The 23,860-nt window shown below is 42.2% G+C and overlaps 1 protein-coding gene across 1 annotated transcript; it reads right to left on the reverse strand.

The window, feature by feature from the left end:
* Positions 1-8,675: 8,675 nt before the first annotated feature.
* LOC109872632 (ras association domain-containing protein 7) lies at positions 8,676-20,703 on the reverse strand. The gene is made up of 6 exons (XM_020463940.2): positions 20,480-20,703; positions 14,169-14,320; positions 13,393-14,049; positions 12,906-13,174; positions 9,622-9,840; positions 8,676-9,531 (listed from the first exon to the last, which is right to left on the reverse strand). Exons 2-5 carry the CDS (start codon positions 14,269-14,271, stop codon positions 9,625-9,627), a joined length of 1,245 nt encoding a protein of 414 aa, XP_020319529.1. The 5' UTR covers positions 14,272-14,320; positions 20,480-20,703; the 3' UTR covers positions 8,676-9,531; positions 9,622-9,624.
* Between the last annotated feature and the right edge of the window lie 3,157 nt (positions 20,704-23,860).

Raw genomic sequence — 23,860 nt, forward strand, 5'->3', positions numbered from 1 at the left:
TTACAATAGAATTTTTTTCTGGCGTGTTTCTTGGGTTACACACAGGTGTTCGGAAACGCTTCGATAGCTAGAACAGGTGGTGGCCTCGGCCTTCCGTAAACAAGGGCTGTAACATGAAAATATGGTTGTGCGGGAACCCTAATCCTCTGTGTACAATTTATTTATTTTTCTTGCCAATGTGGAAGTTCAATTCAAAATGTTTCTAAAACCGTATTGCAAGCGAGGTGTGTCGACGTTAAGACCAAGCTTTGTGGGTGCATTGCTTCCGGGCAGAAGCTACTGTGCCTTCGGAAAGTATTCAAACCACTTGACTTCTTCCACATTTTGTTAGGGTACAACCTAATTCTAAAATGTATTAAATAGTTTAATACTGCATAATGACACAGCAAAAACTGTTTTTAGAAAACTAAATATTACCACCCCCATGCTTCATTAGGGATGGTGCCAGGTTTCCGCCAGATGTGATGCTTGACATTCAGGCCAAAGAGTTCAATCTTGGTTTCATCAGACCAGAGAATCTTGTTTCTCATGATCTGAGAGTCTTTAGGTGCCTTTTGGCAAACTCAAAGCGGGCTGTTATGTGCCTTTTACTGAGGAGTGGCTTCCATCTGGCCACTCTACCAGAGATGGTTGTCCTTCTGGAAGGTCCTTCCATCTCCACAGAGCAACTCTAGAGCTATTTCTCCCCCGATTACTCAGTTTGGCTGGGAGGCCAGCTCTAGGAAGAGTCTTAGTGGTTTCAAACATCTTCCATTTAAGAATGATGGAGGCCACTGTGTTCTTGGGAACCTTCAATGCCACAGACATCTTTTGGTACTGTTTCACAGATCTGTACCTTGACACAATCCTGTCTTGGAGCGCTATGGACAGTTCCTTCGACCTCATGGCTTGGTTTTTGCTCTGACATCAAATCAAATCAAATTTGTCACATACACATGGTTAGGAGATGTTAATGTGAGTGTATTGTGCTTCTAGTTCCGACAATGCAGTAATAACCAACGAGTAATCTAACCTAACAATTCCACAACAACTACCTTATACACACAAGTGTAAAGAGATGAAGAATATGTACATAAAAATATATGAATGAGTGATGGTACAGAACGGCATAGGCAAGATGCAGTAGATGGTATAGAGTACAGTATATACATATGAGATGAGTAATGTAGGAAACATAAAAGTGGCATTGTTTAAAAGTGGCTAGTGATGCATATATTACATAAAGATGGCAAGATGCAGTAGCTGGTATAGGGTACAGTATATGCATATGAGATGAGTAATGTAGGGTATGTAAACATTACATTAAGTGGCATTGTTTAAAGTGGCTAGTGACACATTTTTACATAAATTTTCCATTATTAAAGTGGCTGGAGTTGAGTCAGTATGTTGGCAGGAGCCCCTCAAAGTTAGTGGTGGCTGTTTATTAACAGTCTGATGGCCTTGAAATAGAAGCTGTTTTTCGGTCTGTCGGTCCCATCTTTGATGCACCTGTACTGACCTCACCTTCTGGATGATAGCGGGGTGAACAGGCAGTGGCTCGGGTGGTTGTTGTCCTTGATGATCTTTATGGTCTTCCTGTTTCATCGGGTGGTGTAGGTGTCCTGGAGGGCAGGTAGTTTGCCCCCGGTGATGAGTTGTGCAGACCTCACTACCCTCTGGAGAGCCTTACGGTTGTGGGTGGAGCAGTTGCCGTACCAGGCGGTCATACAGCCTGACAGGATGCTCACGATTGAGCATCTGTAAAAGTTTACCATCTAAGTCACTGGCTTCATCAATAATTGCATCGATGATGTCATCCCCAAAGTGACGGTACAGTTGTGGCCAAAAGTTTTGAGAATGACACAAATATTAATTTCCACAAAGTTTGCTGCTTCTGTGTCTTTAGATATTTTTGTCAGATGTTACTATGGAATACTGAAGTATAATTACAAGCATTTCATAAGTGTCAAGGGCTTTTATTGACAATTACATGAAGTTGATGCAAATAGTCAATATTTGCAGTGTTGACCCTTCTTTTTCAAGACCTCTGCAATCCACCCTGGCATGCTGTCAATTAACTTCTGGACCACATCCTGACATTCTTGCATAATAAATGATTGGAGTTTGTCTGAATTTGTGGGTTTTTGTTTGTCCACCTGCCTCTTGAGGAATGACCTCAATGGGATTAAGGTCTGGGGAGTTTCCTGGCCATGGACCCAAAATATCAATGTTTTGTTCCCCCGAGCCACTTAGTTATCCCTTGTGCCTTTTGGCAAGGTGCTCCATCATGCTGGAAAAGGCATTATTCGTCACCAAACTGTTCCTGGATGGTTGGGAGAAGTTGCTCTCGAAGGATGTGTTGATATCATTCTTTATTCATGGCTGTGTTCTTAGGCAAAATTGTAAGTGAGCCCACTCCCTTGGCTGAGATGCAACCCCACACATGAATGATCTCAGGATGCTTTACTGTTGGCATGACACAGGACTGATGGTAGCGCTCACCTTGTCTTCTCCGTACAAGCTTTTTTCCGGATGCCCCAAACAATCGGAAAGGGGATTAATCAAAGAAAATGACTTTACCCTAGTTCTCAGCAGTCCAATCCCTGTACCCTTTTCAGAATATCAGTCTGTCCCTGATGTTTTTCCTGGAGAGAAGTGGCTTCTTTGCTGCCCTTCTTGACACCAGGCCATCCTCCAAAAGTCTTCGCCTCACTGTGTGTGCAGATGTACTAACACCTGCCTGCTGCCATTCATGATCAAACTCTGTACTGGTGGTGCCCCGATACTGCAGCTGAATCAACTTTAGGAGACGGTCCTGAGGCTTGCTGGACTTTCGGCACGTGTTTCCTTGCAGGTAACCATGATTGACAGAGGAAGAACAATGATTCCAAGCACCACCCTCATTTTGAAGCTTACTTTCTGTTATTCGAACTCAATCAGCATGACAGAGTGATCTTCAGCCTTGTCCTTGTCAACACTCACACCTGTGTTAACGAGAGAATCACTGACATGATGACAGCTGGTCCTTTTGTGGCAGGGCTGAAATGCAGTGGAAATGTTTTTTGGGGGGATTCAGTTCATTTGCATGGCAAAGACGGACTTTGCAATTAATTGCAATTAATCTGATCACTCTTCATAACATTCTGGAGTATATGAAAATTGCCATCATACAAACTAAGGCAGAAGACTTTTGTAAAAATGTATATTTGTGTCACTCTCAAAACTTTTGGCCAGGACTGTATGTACATATCCCAACCAGAAGGCATAGATTACAGGCAACATCCACACAGAGCTAAAGGCCAGCGCTACCGCTTTCAAGGAGCGGGACACTAATCCGGACACTTATAAAAAAATCCTGCTATGCCCTCAGACGAATCAATCAAACTGGCAAAGTGTCAATACAGGACTAAGATTGAATCCTACTACACCAGCTCTAACACTCGTCAAATGTGGCCTGTGCTTAGTTCACCTACGACTGCATGGCGAAGCACGACTCCCACACCATCATTAAGATTTCTGATGACACAACGATGGTAGGTCTGATCACCGACAATGATAAGACAGCCTATAAAGAAGAAGTCAGAGACCTGGCAGTGTGATGCCAGGACAACAACCTGTCCCTGGACATGAGCAAGACAAAGGAGCTGATCGTGGACTACAGGAAAAGTGAGGGCTGAACTGGCCGCCATTTACTTCGATGGGGCTGTAGTGGAGCAGGTCGAGAGTTTCAAGTTCCTTGGTGTCCACATCATCAACAAACTGTCATGGTCCAAACACACTAAGACAGTCATGAAGGGGGCACGACAATGCCTTTTCCCTCTCAGGAGACTGAAAATATTTGGCATGGGTCCCCAGATCCTCAAAATGTTCTACAGCTGCACCATCGAGAGCATCCTGACCGGTTGCATCACCGCCTGGTATGGCAACTTTTGTTTTTGCACTGCTGCTAGTCATTGTTTTAGTCACTTTACCCCTACCTACATGTACGAATTACCTCTACCAACCTGCTCCACCACATTTTGACTCTGTACCCCTTTTATATATTTATATTGTTATTTCATTGTGTTATTTTTTATTTTTTTTACTTTACTTTATTTAGTAAATATTTTCTTAAAACTGCATTGTTGGTTAAGGGCTTGTCAGTAGGCATTTCACGGTAAGGTCTGTTGTATTCGGCGCATGTGACAAATCCAATTTTATTTGATTGTAGAGGGTTTATTAACGCGTTAGTTCTATTCACTATGTTGACTGTAACGTTAATATGGTGACAATGAAGTAGGCTGTGTGTAGTGGTTATGCTATGAAGGTTTGGCTTGGAAATGTTTTTTCGCCTGGTCAAATACAGCTTACGTCTTGTGCACTGAAGTCCACAAGCAAAGAGAGAAGGTGAGAGGAGGAGAGTGCGCAAAGTGAGAAGGAATTATACAACAATCAAAGGGATCATGCTGTTTGTATGTGGCTGCTATGAAAGTGAATTATGTTGCGTGTAATCAGGGGTGTATTCGTTCTGACGATTCTGTTGAAAAACGGAAGCAAACAGAACAAAATGGGGTTTAACATACCTGAATTATAGAAACTCTGTCACTGTTGGACTAAGGATTTTATACCCTAGGTAGATGCAAGACGACAAGGGTGTGCAAGGCAAGAGTGTGCAAGGCGGTATTAAATGTGTCACCTTGATTACAAAATTGTCTCTCGACCTGTGCACCTACGTTGTAAACTTTCATAGGCTAGATTATAGCAACCTCATGATGGTCACAAGGAAAATTCAACTATCATGTAGTAGCCTAAACCTATCAATGTTACATTGAGTTAGGTGAATGGAAAATGAATGACAGTCATCCAATATACTGCAATAGAAATAAGGCCATGCTCATAAAAAATATTTGTCCTCCCTCATCTAAAACGACAAGGAACATCACTGATATCAATATAATGTGTTGTCATCCCTACTACATCTAATCTGGCGGACTTGTTACAGTGCCTTGCAAAATCATTCATCCCTCTTGGCGTTTTTCCTATTTAGTTGCAATACAACCTGTCATGAAATAGATTTTTATTTGGATTTCATGTAATGGAAATACACAAAATAGTCCAAGTTGGTGAAGTGAAATGAAAAAATATACTTGTTTCAAAAAATTCTAGTGGTGCGTGCATATGTATTCATCCTTTTGAGATGAAGCCCCTAAATAGGATCTGGTGCAACCAATTACCTTCAGAAGTCACATAATTAGTTATTAAATAAAGTCCACATGTGTGCAATCTAAGTGTCACATGATCTCAGTATATATGTATGCCTGTTCTGAAAGGCCCCAGAGTCTGCAACACCATTGAGCAAGGGGCACCACCAAGCAAGTGGCACCAAGAAGACCAAGGAGCTCTCCAAACAGGTCAGGGTCAAAGTTGTGGAGAAGTACAGATCAGGGTTGGGTTGTAAAAAAACATCTGAAACTTTGGACATCCCACGGAGCACCATTAAATCCATTATTACAAAATGGAAAGAATACGGCACCACAACAAACCTGCCAAGAGAGGGCCGCCCACCAAAACTCACAGACCAGGCAAGGAGAGCATTTGATCAGAGAGGCAACAAAGAGACCAAAAATAACCCTGAAGGAGCTGCGATGCTCCACAGGGGAGATTGGAGTATCTGTCCATAGGACCACTTTAAGCTGTACACTCCACAGAGCTGGAATTTACGTTAAAGTGGCCAGAAAAAAGCCATTGCTTAAAGAAAAAAAAGCAAACACTTTTGGTGTTCACCAAAAGGCATGTGGGAGACTCCCAAAACATATGGAAGAAGGTACTCTGGTCAAGTGAGACTAAAATGGAGCTTTTTGGCCATCAAGGAAAACACCTCACATCACCCCGAGAATACCATCCCCACAGTGAAGCATGGTGGCGGCAACTTCAAGCTGTGGGGATGTTTTTCATCGGCAGGGACTGGGAAATTGGTCAGAATTGAAGAAATGACGGACGACGCTAAATACAGGGATATCCTTGAGGGACACCTGTTTCAGTCTTCCAGAGATTTGAGACTGGGACAGAGGTTCACCTTACAGCAGGACAATGACCCTCAGCATGCTGCTAAAGCAACACTGGAGTGGTTTAAGGGGAAACATTTAAATGTCTTGGAATGGCCTAGTCAAAGCCCAGACCTCAATCCAACTGAGAATTTGTGGTATGACTTGAAGATTGCTGTACACCAGCGGAACCCATCCAACTTGAAGGTGCTAGAGCAGTTTTGCCTTGAAGAATGGGCAAAAATCCCAGTGGCTAGATGTGCCAAGCTTATAGAGACATACCCCAAGAGACTTGCAGCTGTAACTGCTGAGAAAAGTGGCTCTACAAAGTATTCATTTTGGGGGGGTGAATAGTTTTTCACGCTCAAGTTTCTGTTTTTTTGTCTTATGTCTTGTTTTTTTTACAAGAAAAAATATTTTGCATCTTCAAAGTGGTAGGTATGTTGTGTAAATCAAATGATAGGGCAACAAAATAGGGAAAATGCCAAAGAGGTGAATACTTTCGCATTCCACTGTAGGCCTAGGAGGCATATTTGCGGAACACTGGCCTTGGTGCTCTGGCTGTACTGGCTGTTTCAAGGAATCTATTATGCGTGTAAGTGCTTCAACCTGTGCAGTTGTTGTGTGGTGGTATTTTTGCTTTTATGGGACCTTTTCCTTAGCATTAGGATCTTTACCAGGCTCTTCCTCAAGCTGCATACTGAATACATTTGTAGGTTTATGGCCGGGTGTTGATCCTAGCCCACATTTTCTCTCGCTTTCATCATTAGTAATTTTCATTACATGCCTCAGTATTTCTTCATCACTTACTTGGTTGTCTGAAAGGAGAGGTTTCAGCTCCCTGTGGACATCACCATGCCTATGCCCTAGTCCTTGCTATACTGTGTGTTGGAATACACCTTGGACTGTCACGACTCCTACCGAAGGTGGCTCCCCTTCCTGTTCGGGTGGCGCTCGGCGGTCGTCGTCCCCGGCATACTAGCTGCCACTGATCCTTTTTCCCCCTTGTCTGTTTATTAGTTACACCTGTGTTTAGGTAGGTTAATTGGTTGGGCTTAATTATCCAGCCGGCCCGACTGCTGGGTGTGCTTGGTTATTTTCTGTGTACTATTGTGCACGACTGTAAGTCACGGTGTTCCGTCTATGTGTGTTTTTCTGGACTGTTTAGTTCCCCGTGTTTTGGGGCATTTGTTTGGGTGGCTTCGTTTCCACCAGTGTGGTGAATTAAAAGTATTGCTACCTTGAACTCTCTGTTTCCTGCGCCTGACTTCTTCCTCCACTACACCCCGGGCTTTACATGGACTGTCTCTGAGCTGTACTTTGTCAGCATTGGCTTGTTTAGACATGAATGAATTCTCAGTTTTAGCCCTTTAACTTGAACTTGAACAGTAAATGAACTGTTGTGGCATCTCATGCTCATTCTGTTTGGTGCACACTAGCTCTTGGAATAGTTACATGTATGTGCAATGTTTTTCCCCCAGATCATCCTTATTTATGAGCATGTCCTTGAAGTTTGCTGGCTTTATTATCCTCAGTACACTTCTGACTATCTCTGGATCACTGAAGTTATCTTTGGTACCTTCTTCCATCTGTAAACATTGTTGTAGCTTATGTCTGACACATGGTCGCTTATTTGACCCCCCTTTATTATTTATTCTCTGCAGTGTTAGGAAAAGATCTCTTCGGGAGACCACTTTCTCATGTGTCTGGTGTGGTACAGATTCAGAATTACTGCTACTGTGTGGTGGATAACTATGTGGTGCTGTGTGCTGAGTCTCAACAGGCTGTAGTGTAGAGATCATTTTGAGAGATAATCTGTAGGGTTGTGGTCTCCTGTAACCTGACCTGATCAGGACAGTCATGACACAACCAACAGGTGGCGCCGATCCTGGACGAGCTCCCAAAAATCTGTTACAAGTCCCAGGCATAGAACCACGTAAAACAGATCATAGTTTGTGTTAAACAGGAGAAAAGATACATTTTGGGTGCGTCACAGACTCACTATGAACAAATACTGCGTTTGGAAATTATTTCTGAGGGTTGGAGTGTGTCAATGTCTGTCGGTAAATAAAATAAAACAAGAAAATTGTACAGTCTGGTTTGTTTAATATAAGGAATTTCATGTATAGCATTTACTTTAACTTTGAACTTTTACTCAAGTATAACAATGTTGTACTTTTTCCACCACAGTACTTAAGTACATTTAAAACCAGATACTGTATATTTAGACCTTTACTCAAGTAACATTTTACTAGGTGACGTTAACTTTTTTTCTATTAAGGTATCTTTACTTTTACTCAAGCATAACAATTTTGTTATATTTTCACCACTGAGTGTCCGTTAGTTATGAATATTATTATACGCTAAAGTCAATATCGAATATCAAGTTAACTTCACCATAGCGATTTGGTGATGAAAGGGGCAAGTTACCCACATGACTTTACTATATGAATGTAAAATATGATCAGTAAACAGCTGTGGACTTTTTAGGATAGTCACATCCCTAATGCCCTGTGCTGGTTGGGGATGGTTTTACACTCTTAGAAAAATGGTTACTAAAGGGTTCTACTGCATTGGAGCACCCTGTTTTCTAAGAGTTTAGGCCTTCATGAAATATTGCACTGTCAATCAATTAATGTCTGGTTAAATGAAATTTAAAAAATGAAACTGAGATACATTAAGTCATCTTTATTGCATAGGGAGTACATCTTTAGAAAATTAATATTTCATAAAATATTTTAAAGTTAATAGATACATTAATACTAGAATGTTGCAGATACTGTATTAAAAGTCAACCAATCCACCGGCTATAGATCTCTCTCTCTCACACACACACACACACACACACACACACACACACACACACACACACACACACACACACACACACACACACACACACACACACACACACACACACACACACACACACACACACACCGTCTTGTACAGCTAACCTTGTGGAGACACAATTCAGTACCATTCAAAATCCTATTTTCCATAACTCCTAACCCTAAACCTGACACTAACCTAACCCGTACTTTTACCCTTACCCTAGCCTTAACCCTAACTCCAATCTTAAGCCAAAAACCTAACCTTAACCCTAACCTTAAACCTAACCCTAGCTCCTAACCCTAAAACTAACCCTAGAATCTAAACCTTACCCTCAACATAATTCTAACCCTATACCCCCTAGAAATAGCATTTGACCTCGTGGGGACTAACAAAATATCCCCAGTTGGTCAACATCTTGTTTGTTTACTAGAATAGTTAAACACACGCACACACACACACACACACACACACACACACACACACACACACACACACACACACACACACACACACACACACACACACACACACACACACACACACACACACACAGTGCAATTGGAGAGTCATCCAGATGCTCCCAGTCTAAAGACTGTTGACATCTAGTGGAGTCAGCAAGTGACATGTCCGGCTCCGCTTTGTGCTGCAGCCAGCTGTGTAGCTCCTCCCTCAGAGTCCAGGGGGCGTCTTCTGGCTAAAGCCATTTGGGAATAGGTTAGATAGGAATAAATGTGTCAAACTGTTTGGCATGACACCAATGAAACATATTAGCATATTAGCATACCTTCTAGCATACAGTCAGAGTGTCAGTCTGGTCATCCTCCAGTAGTCCTGCTATGCAGAGGTAAGGCGTGGCGATGGGCTGGAGGTGGGCGTGTGTCTGGTCGGGGAGGGGATGGTCTGAATAAGAGGGGCTAGGGGGAACACCCGTCTGCAGGATGAATTGCTGCAGGTTACACTGCCTCAGCTCCTTGTTCAGCTCCTCCAGCGCCTCACACCTCTCCTGGAGGGCAGAGACAAGATGTCATGTTATTTCAGTGTCAAGCATCAAACAATTTCATGTAAACTTGATTGTTAAAACTTCTTATGGATCAAATCCCATTAGCGGGATCAATTTGACAACAACTTTCATACAATCACAAGTGCAATACACCAAAATGAAGCTTAACTTCTTGTTAACGTCTCTAGGGTAGGGGGCAGCATTCGGAATTTTGGATGAAAAACATGCCCAAATTAAACGGCCTGCCACTCGGCCCCAGAAGATATGATATGCCTATAACTGGTAGCTATAACAGAACTGATTTGGCAGGCGAAAACCTGAGAAAAATCCATTTTGGTTTTGAGGTTTTCTATTCAATGCCATTACAGTATCCATTGACTTAGGACTCCATTTGCAGTTCCCATGCCTTCCACTTGATGTCAACAGTCTTTAGAAATGGTTTCAGGCTTGTATTCTTATAAATGAGGGAGTAAGACCAGTCTGAATGAGTGGACCCTGACGTGTCACATAGTTTTTTCATGCGCAATCCCGAGAGAGTGCATTTCTTGTTTACCTTTTATATTGACAACGTTATTGTCCGGTTGAAATATTATAGATCATTTAGGCTAAAAACAACCTGAGGATTGAATATAAACATCGTTTGACATGTTTCTATGAACTTTACGGATACAATTTCGAGCCATTGGCATTTGAGCCTTTGAATTACTGAAGAACGCGCAAACAAAACGGAGGTTTTTGGATATAAAGATACTTTATCCAACAAAATGAACATTTATTGAGTAAATGAATGTCTTCTGAGTGCAACCATATGAAGATCAAAGGTAAGGGACTAATTGTATCTCTATTTCTGAGTTTTGTAACGCTTCTGCTTGGCTGGTTACTGTTTGTAATAATTTGTCAACTGGGCTATGTTCTCAAATAATCGTAAGGTATGCTTTCGCCGTAAAGCATTTTTCAAATCTGACACCGTGGTTGGATTCACAAGAAATTAATCTTTAAACCTATGTAAAATATGTTTTGTTTTCTGAATTTTTATTTATTTATTTCTGTATTTGAATTTGGCACTCTGCAATCTCACTGGATGTTGGCCAGATGGGATGCTAGAGAGGTTAATCCAGCCACCATGTCAGATTTCAAAAAGGCTTTCCGGCAAAAGCAAATCATGCAATTATCTGAGGACAGCACCCCATCAAACAAACACATGACAATTATATTTCAACCCGCCAGGAGCGACACAAAACTCAGAAATAACAAGATAATTCATGCCAATTCAATCTTCTTCTGTTGGCACTCCATTATGTCCCATAAACATCACAAATAGTCCTTTTGTTAGATTCATTCCGTCGTTTCATCCCCAAAATGTCAATTTATTTGGCGCGTTTGATTCAGAAAAACACCAGTTCCAAATCGCCCAACATGACTACAAATTATCTAATAAATGACCTGTAATCTTGGTCCAAACATTTCAAACAACTTTCCTAATCCAACTTTGGGTATTTTAAAAGGTAAATAATTGATCAAATTTAATACGGGATAAACTGTGTTCAATAGAGGATACAATGAAAGTTGAGCGAGCGCCAGGTCGCGCGCCCCAAACAAAAGAGTATACTTGGCTATACTCCGAGAAAGGAAAGGGCTACTTGTTCACTACCCAAAGGAAAAACATCAACCAATTTCTAAAGACTGTTGACATCTAGTGGAAGCAATAGGAACTATTAAAACGGCCTTGCCGTAGAAACCTAATGGAAAACAGATTGACCTAAAAAAAGAAATCCCTGGATGGATTGTGCTCGGGGTTTCGCCTGCCAAATCAGTTCTGTTATACTCACAGATATTATTCAAACAGTTTCAGAAACTTCAGGGTGTGTTCTATCCAAATCTACTAATGATATGCATATCCTAGCTTCTGGGCCTGAGTAGCAGGCAGTTTACTTTGGGAATGCTCTTCATCCAGATGTGAAAATACCGCCCCCTAGCTTAGAGAGGTTATTAATGGGGCAGTACAGTTAAAAACATAATTTTCCTGTGGTTTTATGATATTTCCACACTATGAGGTCAAAATAACACTTCTGAAAATTCTGATAATGTAGTAGGATTTCATCTGATACTAGTAATGAGGTTTGTAGCCAAATGGGGGTGGAATAAATGATTCAGGGGAGGGTGAGTATCCAAAAAACTCATAGGGCTGGTTTCCCAGACACAAATTAAGCCTAGTCCTGCACTAAAAAGCATGCTCAATGGAAAATGTCTATTCAAATAACGTTTTAGTCCAGGGCTCAGCTTAATCCGTCTGGGAAACCGTCCCATAAGGAAGCGTAGGGAAAGGCAGTTGTTCTATTATTAACACAGGAAGCCAAAGGCAAGTTTCCATCTCTGGGTAGACAACACAGGTGTATTCCACAGGTATCCTCTCAAGCTCAATAACTCCTCTTTATTTCTCTCCTGCTATTACAGGATACAATTAACCCCCAGACTGCCGAGTTACACAATGTACTGCCTCTGGGCTTACAGTGTCAGATACAAAGAATAATCCCCAAACAAGTTATATAGAATGTGACGCAACCATGTTTGAACAAAGCTCTTTTATACTGAATATCCTAGGTTGCTTTCACTGGGTTTAGCTCTTGTGAGACGTTTAGCGGTGAGTGGCTTTGTCAGTCATTTTGTATCATTGAACACAATGAAGGGATTATAGTCGGATTGCTACATGCACTACATACACAAAAAAAGTGCTATCTAGAACCTAAAAGGGTTCTTCGGCAATAGGGGAAACCTTTGAAGAACCCTTTTTGGTTCCAGGTAGAACCCTATTGGTTTCCATATAGAACTCTTTCTCCAGAGGGTTTGGAACCATTTTTCTAAGAGTGTAGGCTAGTAATCTAACACAATTGGACAGGTTAGAGGGATTTCCACATAAGAGGGATTTATTGGCGAGACAAGGGAAATGGTTCAACTCCCATTGGGGTCTTCATGAGGCAAAATGGATGCCGTAACATACGGCATCCATAATAGGAACTATAATGTCACCAGATCTCAGAAAAAACTCAGTCAGTGGGTATGTATTGTACCTGTAACTGTAATTCTGCAGTCTGCAATGCTTTTTTCGTCTCTGTCAATGACATGTCCACCTCTGCCCCCTTCTGAAGCCGATTGTGTAGCTCCTCCCTCAGCGGTCCCAGGGCCTCCTCTGGTTGCTGGGTGCCCGGACGAGAGCTCCGTCTGCGGGCCTCAACACGAAAGTCCTGCCCCAGCCTGGATGAATGGCTCTGGAGGTCCTTGAGCCGGAAGTTGTATTCATCCATAGAGGCGTAGAGTTGGTGCAGATGTCCCTGGATATCTGTACGGCCAATACAAATCTGTGTTGGTGCCTGGATGGTCCTACTGTATATGAGTGTAGGCCTACATATTCCTAGGTTACATACATTATTGCTGCATAAATTACGTGTGCATAAGAGATGTGTAACATATACTGATATCCTAAGATGTGTTTTCAAAATTGCCCCTGAGGGGATTGATAGGTGTATTGAAGTGACTGGAATTTAATGGAATACATACCCTGCTCCTTGTCCTTCTCTCGCTGCATCTGCTTCTCCCAGAAATCCCCATGTAGCTCTGCCTCGTTCTGTCTCAGCCTTGTCTCCAGCACATCCATCTCCTCTACTAGGCCTGGATTCAGGCCTGGGACAGGAGTTACAGGCCTCCCCATCTCCCACACCTCTGCCTCCCTTTCCAAAGCCACCAGATGGGACTCCAGGTCCTGTAGCATCTCCTGCTGCTGCAGCACCTGCCTGAGGACCTCCTCCTTGGACGGGTCAGACGGGGAGAGTGGGGGAGGGGAGGCGGTGGGGGAGACCAGGGATGGAACAGGCGAGGCCCTGGGCTCTGGTGAGGCTCTTGGACTAGGTGACCAGGCCTTGTTAGCTTTAGTCCTTCTGGGGATAGTAGAAGGACCCACGTTGAAAGTGAGGGCCTTCTTCGGCTCTCGGCATCTGGAGGGCATGGGTGTAGGGTGCCTGGGCAAAGGGTGGACCCTATCCAGGGTGGGTCTGTTAGGTCCGTCAGTGCTGGAGGGGCCTGTGCGACGCAAGATGAACTGGACCTCGATGGCCAGCTGACCCAGATAAGACAGAGACTCTAAGGGACAGTCATCTGCCACAAGCTGCCTCTCTGTGCCTCGTAGCTTCTGGATGAGAACATAACGACCTGTCTGACCTGTGGAAAAGACACACCAAGACAGGAGTGAGATTGGAGGGAATAAAGCTGATAAACTGTGCTCAAAAAGCTTTGAAACGAATGAACAGCAAAAGAAATTACATCAGACAAAGACTGACCAATAGCCTGTGCGAGGGCGATGACCACATCCTGACAGGAAGTCTCCAATGATAGGCCGCACACCACCCTGACCACGCCCTCCACCCATACCTTCAGCTCCATCTTGGCCTTTCAATCAAACTCAGAGGAACATGGCCACCACAGCATCCGCCTGTGAGAGAGGAGGGGAAATGTCAATATACTGAGTTCAAATAATAAACTATTTCACAGTACCAAATCAACCTATAACTCCTAGGCGCAAATATCAGGTATTTCAATGGAGGAAATTAGTTTGGTGCGTATTCCCATAACTGGAGCCGAAGACTTCACCAGAAAATCTCTCACATTTCTCTTGTTGGAAAAATGTGACCGCCCAACTCTGAAACCCGACACCTACAGTCCTGTACCGATAATCTGTATTGACGCCTGACCAGAGAAGGCAGAACCAACCAGAGAGTAAGGGGAGGTGAGGGGAGGAGGAGGTGTATTGTGTTCCATTCTCATGGTGTCAATATCCTGGTATTAGCAAAAAAACAATTCAATGCGGCTTTGCACCTAAGAATTTGATAGGAAAATATGGCTTCCTATGCTGTGAACCTAGAGACAGAACGTAATACCTCTTTGGAAGAGGCGGATGAGATAGGAAGAAGAGAGAGAGGAGGACACAGACACCAAGGCAGCCTAAGAATGTTGCTCTTCAAAAGGCCAAGACCTCTCCATCACAGTTGACAACTCCAAGGTGTCCCCCTTCCCAGAGTGCAAAGAGCCTTGGAGTGACCCTGGACAACACCCTGTTGTTCTCTGCAAACATTAAAGCAGGGATTAGTCCTGCAGGTTCATGCTCTACAACTACCGTAGAGTACGACCCTACCTCACACAGGAAGCGGCACAGGTCCTAATCCAGGCACTTGTCATCTCCTATCTGGACTTCTGCAACTTGCTGTTGGCTGGGCTCCCCGTTTGTGCCATCAAACCCCTGCAATTTATCCAGAATGCTGCAGCCTGATAGGTGTTCAACCTTCCCAAGTTCTCTCATGTTGCCCCGCTCCTCCGCACACTCCACTGGCTTCCTCTCGAAGCTTGCATCCACTACAAGATCACCTAGCTATCTTAATAATTAAGATGAACGCACTAACTCTAAGTCACTCTGGATAAGAGTGTCTGTTAAACGACAAAGAATTCAATGTAAACAACACTCTGGGTGTTTTTCATTTCAGAAACTTTCATTTCCGAAACCTCTTTGACCCTGTTCACATTTCCTTCACAAATCTAACCATGACTGGATTAGTACTACAAATGATATAAATACATTGGATTTATATAGTACTGTTCTAGGACCCAGAGATGCTTTCAATAGTAGTGAAAACAATATGATGCTATTGCTTAGCCTTCACCTGCGCCGTGATGTAAGATATGTGAAAGGGAGTGAACTAGAACCCTTGAGGGAGGGAACAACTGTCTTGAATGAAATACATCCCTCATACTCCCCTTCCCTCCAAAACATGCCCTGCTTTTCATTCTCTTGAAATCTTTTGCTCGACATTCTCTCTCCGAAGCACTGAGGGGAGACATTTGTTGAAGATTTACAAAAAAAAATTGGGGGGGGGGGGAGTGATGGTTCTATGTGGAACCATAATGACCCAAAGAACCCTTTGAGCTCTCCAATGGTTCTTAACAGTTCACAAAAGGGTTCTTTGCACTTTAAGTGCAAATTCAAATGTAGGGGAGCTGCTCATTCGAATATTTTGGGGCGTGGTTTGCGCACAGTTCTTTTTGTGCATCTGTGAGTGAGAATGCCATTCCAGTTGATCTAATGTGTTGTGTAATGCCTTTTCAGATTATATATGACTATGGCAGAGTTTCCCAAACTCTGTCCTGGGGACCCCAAGGAATGTACATTTTGGTTTTTGCCCTAGCACTACACAGCTGATTCAAAGCATGATGAGAGTTCATTATTTTAATCAGCTGTGTAGTGCTAGGGCCAAAACCAAAACCCCAGGACCGAGTATGGGCAATCCAGGAATATGGCCAGTGATGGTGTCTTGTGAAAGATTCACGTATGGCCTTGAGAACAGTTGAATAAATCAGGCACAAGAATACAAAAAATTGGTTTTTAAATTGATCAAGAAAGAACATTTAATATTGAGGAAGGTTCTTTATAAAGAATCATGAACAAGAGATCAAAATACAGTTGAAGTCAGAAGTTTACATACACCTTAGCCAAGGACATTTAAACTCAGTTTTCACAATTCCTGAGATTTAATCCTAGTAACAATTCCCTGTCTTAGGTCAGTTAGGATCACAATTTTATTTTAAGAATGTGAAAAGTCAGAATAATAGTAGAGAGAATGATTTATTTCAGCTTTTATTTCTTTCATCACATTCCTAGTGGGTCAAAAGTTTACATACACTCAATTAGTATTTGGTAGCATTTCCTTTAAATTGTTTAACTTGGGTCAAATGTTTCGGGTAGTCTTCCACAAGCTTCCCACAATAAGTTGGGTGAATTGTGGCCCATTCCTCCTGACAGAGCTGGTGTAACTGAGTCAGGTGTGTAGGCCTTCTTGCTCAGACACGGATTTTCAGTTCTGCCCACAAATTTTCTATGGGATTAAGGTCAGGGCCACTCCAATACCTTGACTTTGTTGTCCTTAAGCCATTTTGCCACAACTTTGGAAGTATGCTTGGGGTCATTGTCCATTTGGAAGATCCATTTGCGACCAAGCTTTAACTTTCTGACTGATGTCTTGAGATGTTGCTTCAATTTTACCCCATAATTTTCCCTTCTCATAATGCCATCTATTTTGTGAGGTGCACCAGTCCCTCACCCCCACAACATGATGCTGCCACCTCCATGCTTCACGGTTGGGATGATGTTCTTCGGCTTGCAAGCCCCCCCTTGTTACTCCAAACATAACGATGGTCATTATGGCCAAACAGTTCTATTTTTGTTTCATCAGACCAGAAGACATTTCTCCAAAAAGTATGATCTTTATCCCCATGTGCAGTTGCAAACCGTAGTCTGGCTTTTTTATGGCTGTTTTGTAGCAGTGGCTTCTTCTTTGCTGAGCTGCCTTTCAGGTTATGTCGATATAGGACAAATTTTTACTGTGAATATAGATACTTTTGTACCTGTTTCCTCCAGCATCTTCACATGGTCCTTTGCTGTTGTTCTGGGATTGAGTTTCACTTTTCGCACCAACGTACGTTCATTTCTAGGAGACAGAACCCATCTCCTTCTTGAGCGGTATGACGGCTGCGTGGTCCCATGGTGTTTATAATTGCGTACTATTCTTTCTACAGATGAACGTGGTACCTTCAGCCGTTTGGTAATTGCTCCCAAGGATGAACCAGACTTGTGAAGGTCTACAATTTTTTTTCAGAGGTCTTGGCTGATTTCTTTTGATTTTCCCATGATGTTATGCAAAGACGCACTGAGTTTGAAGGTAGGCCTTGAAATACATCCACAGGTACATCCACAGGTACATCCACATGTACATCCACAGGTACACCTCCAATTGACTCAAATCATGTCAATTAGAGTAACAGAAGCTTCTAAAGCCATGTTTTCATTTTCTGGAATTTTCCAATTTGTTTAAAGACACAGTCAACTTAGTGTATAAAACTTCTGGAATTGTGATACAGTGAATTATAAGTGAAATAATCTGTCTGTAAACAATTGTTGGAAAATTTACTTGTGTCATGCACAAAGTAATGTCCTAACCGACTTGCCATAACTATAGTTTGTTAACAAGAAATTTTGTGGAGAGGTTGAAAGGCGAGTTTTAATGACTCCAACCTAAGTGTATGTAAACTTCAGACTTCAACTGTAGCTCCAGAAAGGGTTGTAACCATAGCGGAACTATATAGATGCTATATATGCTATATATTGGTGCTATATAGAACCTTTTTGAATGGTTCTTTATAGCACCTTAGAAAATGTTTTTTTTGTAGCACTTTGGGAAATGTTTTTTTTATAGCATAATACAGATGCCCTTCAAAAAAGGGTTCTATATAGCACCAAAAAGGGTTTCTCTATGGCGACAAGCCAAGGAAACCCTATCTGGTACGTCTTTAAATGTGCTTGTAACCAAAATATGTCTGGGACATTTAAACATATTCTATGAGGTTGTTTAAAATTTAACAGTACGACAAAATACAGTCAGCAGAGGAGAGCCAGTAGTTGTTAGCCCAGAACATAAGAGAGAGAACATGAAAGGGAGAGAGAGAGAGCACGTGTGAGAGAGAGAGCACTTGAGAGAGAGAGAGAGCACTTGAGAGAGAGAGAACATGAAAGGGAGAGAGAGAGAGAGAGCACGTATGAGAGAGAGAGCACTTGAGAGAGAGAGAGAGAGAGAGAGAGAGAGAGAGAGAGAGAGAGAGAGAGAGAGAGAGAGAGAGAGAGCACTGAGAGATGCAGGTATGCAGAATGTCAGGTTATTCCAGCCCAAACTACCACAACCAGCTTTGGTAGAAATAACCCTTTATAGTTGTCCATTTCCGAGGCCGAACTGCAGACCTGCTGGTAGGTTAGCTAAGTGGAGGAATGGAATGTAGTAATGATAGACTGACATTCCTTAGGGCACCTCCCCTCCTACACATACCTCTACACCACACGGTCTGTTTACAAACACATCTGAGAGAGGAGAGTATATACAGTTCACTCTAGTTTAAACAGAGGTGGTTTGGTTTGACTATTACCCAAGATAAAGTTCAGGGTGATTGTTACAAGACATAGTAATGTTTGTTTGACTATACGTTATGTAAAGATGTAAAGTTTAAATTTGAGAGTGCGAACGTTGTCAGATGCCAAAAAATGTAAATATAATCAAAGTTGTATACCTGCACACCAAATTAAATAGATGTGATTCTAAAATGAAAAAAAAAAATGGCAGAAGACTAGTTCTCTCCCGCTAACTGAGTGATATTGCAGAGGTAGTTGTAGTAGGTTATTTTTGATTCTTCTTCTTTATTCATTCAGGGAAACCCCATTGAGACCATGGTCTTATTCGAAAGGGTGCCCAACCAATACAAAGTAAAACAAAACCTCAGAGTAATCTCAAGAGTTAACCAACTCCGTCAACAAAATTTGGTAACTCATATTTTTATACTTCAACAACAAAGTTGAAAACTTATGTAGTAGAGCTTTGTAAACAAAACGTGAATAGTGAAGTGATCTACGGTTCTTTAATGAGGACCAGCCAACCTTTCGATACAGGATGCAGTGATGATTATTACAACTGTCACCTGTGATAAATCAAAGGGTGGTATGGTAGACGGCATCCAAAGGTTTAAGAGTAATCGCTGCTGCATTCTGGTAAATTATGTCACCATAGTCAAGAACTGTCAGGAAAGTTGACTTATACAATCTGCTTCCTGCTGTTAAGGTAGAGGTGAGATCTATTTAAGAAAAAATCATAAGTCAGTATGTTTTTTAAAACATGAAATCCTTGTCAATCCAAAAGCCCAGATATGTATAGGCGGGAACCCGATCGATGGGAGAACCAGTCAATTAATAAATATGTAGTCCATCTGAAACATTTCTGGGAGAATTAGAAAAACAACATATGTTTAGTCTTGCCCACAATAAGTACACGTTTTAAACCAACCAGGGCATTTTTTTTAAAATAACAAAGTGAGATTGCAGCTCTGACAACACCTGGTCTACAGGTGGGGCAATGGCATACATAACAGTGTCGTCTGCAAACAGATGAACATTATGACGTTTTAGCATAGACCCATATAGACCAATATGATTTATATGCATCATAGCTTATCTTCCCAGACAAAGACAAGTACTGTGTAAGTGGGCACTGAGTTTTAACCATAGACTGACAACAACCTGAGGCAGAATCACACAACCCCTTTAACACAAACACAAGAACAGTGATTTGCAGTCATAAAAATAAGAAAACTATTACAGTAGCTTATTCATTTCATTGCACCCATGTGATACAGCAGCTAACGTGTGTAGGTTAGATGTTTCTAAAAGCCACTTTCTGTGAATTTAAAAACCTTTTCCAATATAGGCCCAACTCTTGAGATTGCCAGTGTTTGGTACGGCAGTCACCAATTGAAAGCAGGATTTGTGGTCAATTTCAACTAGCACAACTGTCATTTATGAAATGGTCTTATTTTCAAGAAAGTATTCACATGTATTCCAAGGTCTGGGTTTAATAGAGTTGACTCCAACCCTTGTCGAGAAGTCAAAATTGCTCTTGTGAATGTCTTACCTGTCTCCATGCAGTATTAGCCAGCAGCAAAAGACACTACATTCTGATTTACATCAGACAGATGGAAGACAAACCTGTTTGAGGTTTACTCTCTTTACCTCTTGGTTTAGGCTTCCTTTTAGTTGGTTGCCCCGACTCTTCACTTTGAGAAGTCCAAGTGGAAAGGAAATCCGAGCATACAAAAAGTCAAAAAGCTGTTCGTTGAAATAGGTAATGAGTAGTTGTAGCCCAGATCAGGGAGAGCGCAGTTAAATGGTGCTCTGGAATGCAGCCCTCCCAGGCACACTGTCACACTGAAACTGGAGCTACACTGGTTCAGATCCTCTCTCTCTCTCACACACACACACACACACACACACACAATGAACTCACTCTGTGATCTAGCCTTGCTCCTCCTTCATTGAAGGTAGTAACAAAGGGGAATGTTTTCATTCTGACTAATACACACACATTCCAGGATTCGTTGTTGTGTACAATACCATTCTCCAGAAACCCTGATGGTGATTAGCAACTCGCCAGGTGTCCCCAGTCAACTGATCCTGAACAACTCCAGCACTCACAACAGACAAATAGAGGCAAAGATACACAAACGCACACACACACAGACACAGACACAGACACAGACGACACACACACACACACACACACACACACACACACACACACACACACACACACACACACACACACACACACACACACACACACACACACACACACACACACACACACACACACACACACACACACACACACACACACATAGGACTTCAATGGTTTACGTTCTGGAATGAGCACATTTGAAACTCAAGCAAGGACAACCGTGTCACTCCTTCTATTGGGCAGTCATTGAAATGGCTCTGAACCAGAATTAATCAATACCAATCAACTTGCATTACAGTTTTTTACAATTGTTAGGACCCATTTCTCAATACTTAGGTCACTTTTTCAAAACTCTTCACACTGTGAGCATAACAGCAGTCTATGTGGGCCAAACTATGTATCATTTTACATTTCTTTGGCACGAAATGCATTCAATGACTACATCTTTCAATTTTCATGAACTCTTTTCTCACTCAGACACAACCACCACCAAAACTCTATGTACCTACAGGCCAATTTGCACATGTTGACATACTCTTTTCAAAACGGTTAAACTTAAGTTCAAAACCTAAAATAGCACAAAATTGAATAAGACATACATTTGCTACATTTTCTACAGTAATACCGTATTGAAATATATTCCAAATCTAAAAAATGAAATACTATCAAAACAATTAGACCAACCACAGCTGATTCCCATTGTAGCTGAACACCTACCCAGGTGTTAGTCTTTCAATTACATTTACCATCTATACAAAAGGGGACATCTTAGGAATAATGCTGTACTGTAATGTAAACATGGTACCCAGCCAGAGATAGAGAAGTGGCTGACAGAGGAAGAAGACTGGCTGGGAGAGGGAGAGGGAGAGGAGTACGTATGCGCGGTGGTAGAAGACTGAGAGGAAGATCAAGAGCTGTAGTCTCAGATGAGATTAGGGCTACTATAATTGATCATGTAATAAACCATGATCCATCAATGAGAGAGGCTGGTCTGAGAGTGCAGCCAAATCTGCAACGCTCCACAAGTGGCATCTATTCTGAGAAATGTCCGACAAAACAACAGGTAATATGTTCTTACATTCTGTAAGGGCATCTGACTGAACTGCACATTACACAAGTAAAGTGAACAAAGCCTCCAAACCTACTTGTTTGTAATTGTAATTGTTTTTGTACTGCTGTGCATTTTCACTGCTGGGCAGAAAACTACAACCGTCGATATAGTCATCAAGAACAATGGCATAAAACTCACAGAGATTCGGGACGAGTGTCGGCAGACAATGTAAGCGTAACTCTTATGTAGCCTTGTGGATTTATTTTAGAGGAGATCATGGAGATTGAAGCCAGGCAAACACCCCACGTATTCATCTTTGTGGATGAGGCTGGTTTCAACTTGGCCAAAACACGGCGGCGGGGAAGGAATGTGATTGGAAAAAGAGCCACAGTGGATGTCCTGGGCCAGAGGGGTGCCAATATCACAATGTGTGCAGCAATATCCTCTGATGGATTGCTGATACACAAACCACTAATTGTGGCCATACAACACCGAGCATCTCATTTCATTCCTGGATGACCTCTATGGGAGGGTTGTGTCAGGTGAGGAAAGGGTTGCAGTGAGGCGAACTCGGCCATCGTTTGTAATTGTATGGGACAATGTGGCATTTCACCACTCCCGTGAAGTCACAGAGTGGTTTGCAGCCCATCCCAGGATGATGTCACTTTTCCTCCTTCCTTACTCTCTATTCCTCAACCCCATAGAGGAATTATTTTCCTCATGGAGGTGGAAGGTTTATGACCACCATCCACATGATCAAATGTCCCTCCTGGATGCAATGAATGCTGGATGCCTAGACATATCTGCAGAAGATTGCCAGGGATGGACCAGGTATGCCAAAAGATTATTTCCTAGGTGTATTGCCCAAGATGACTTAAGGAGTGACGTGGATCAGAACCTGTGGCCAAATGCACAAGACAGGGTTGACTAGTATTGCTACTGTATATGTATCGGTAGATGGTGTATATACAAATTATTGTATTTTGCAATCACTCAATGCCATAAAATGCCATAAAACATATTGAAGCATATTGTATCATGTCTGATAAATTCCTGTAACATAAACTGCAGTGAATTCTAAACAGCAGAGAGGTGTCATTCTTGTTTTGTAAAGAAAACATTGTGTGATGCTACCTGTTGTTAGTGTTGTTTAGGTCATTGTTTTATGAGTGACAACGTGTGCTTGTTGGGTGACAACCTTTGCTAGTGTTATGGAAGAACGAGTTGATTTGAGACATGTATGAAGTGTTTTCATAGTTTTAAGGCATTTTGAACGTGAAATTAACTGCTGTGCCAAGCTGAAAGTTAGTTAGGAGAACTGTGTGAAGAGTTTTGAAAAAGTGACCTAAGTATTGAGAAGTGGGTCCTAGCGATTGTAAAAAACTGTAAGACATAGTTTAGAAAACACTGGCACTTTGGAGAAAGACAGTGCAGAAGAGGGAGAAGACGGCTAAACAGAGGAAGGTCACGTTGGAGAAGATGGCAGGGGAGATGTAGAAGAGGGAGGTGGAGATGGAGAAGAGGGGAGTGGAAGTTGGGAGAGGAGAAGAGGGGGGTGGTTAGGAGCAGAGAGGATGAGATGGAGAAGAGGAAAAGGGAGGTGGAGAAGAGGAAGGTGGAGGTGGAGAAGAGGAAGGGGGAGGTGGAGAAGAGGGAAGGGGAGATGGAAAAGAGGGAGGAGGTGGTTGGCAAGAGAGGAGGAGATTACAGAGGAAGGGCAGCAAGAACAGCAAGAATATTGAGAGAGAGAAGGGCGAAGTTAGGAGGGAGAGAGATGATATCATGAAGATTTAAATGAAAATATGGATATGGAGATGGAGAAGAT

This window comes from Oncorhynchus kisutch, linkage group LG3 (genome assembly GCF_002021735.2).
Source record: "Oncorhynchus kisutch isolate 150728-3 linkage group LG3, Okis_V2, whole genome shotgun sequence".
Taxonomy (NCBI): domain Eukaryota; kingdom Metazoa; phylum Chordata; class Actinopteri; order Salmoniformes; family Salmonidae; genus Oncorhynchus; species Oncorhynchus kisutch.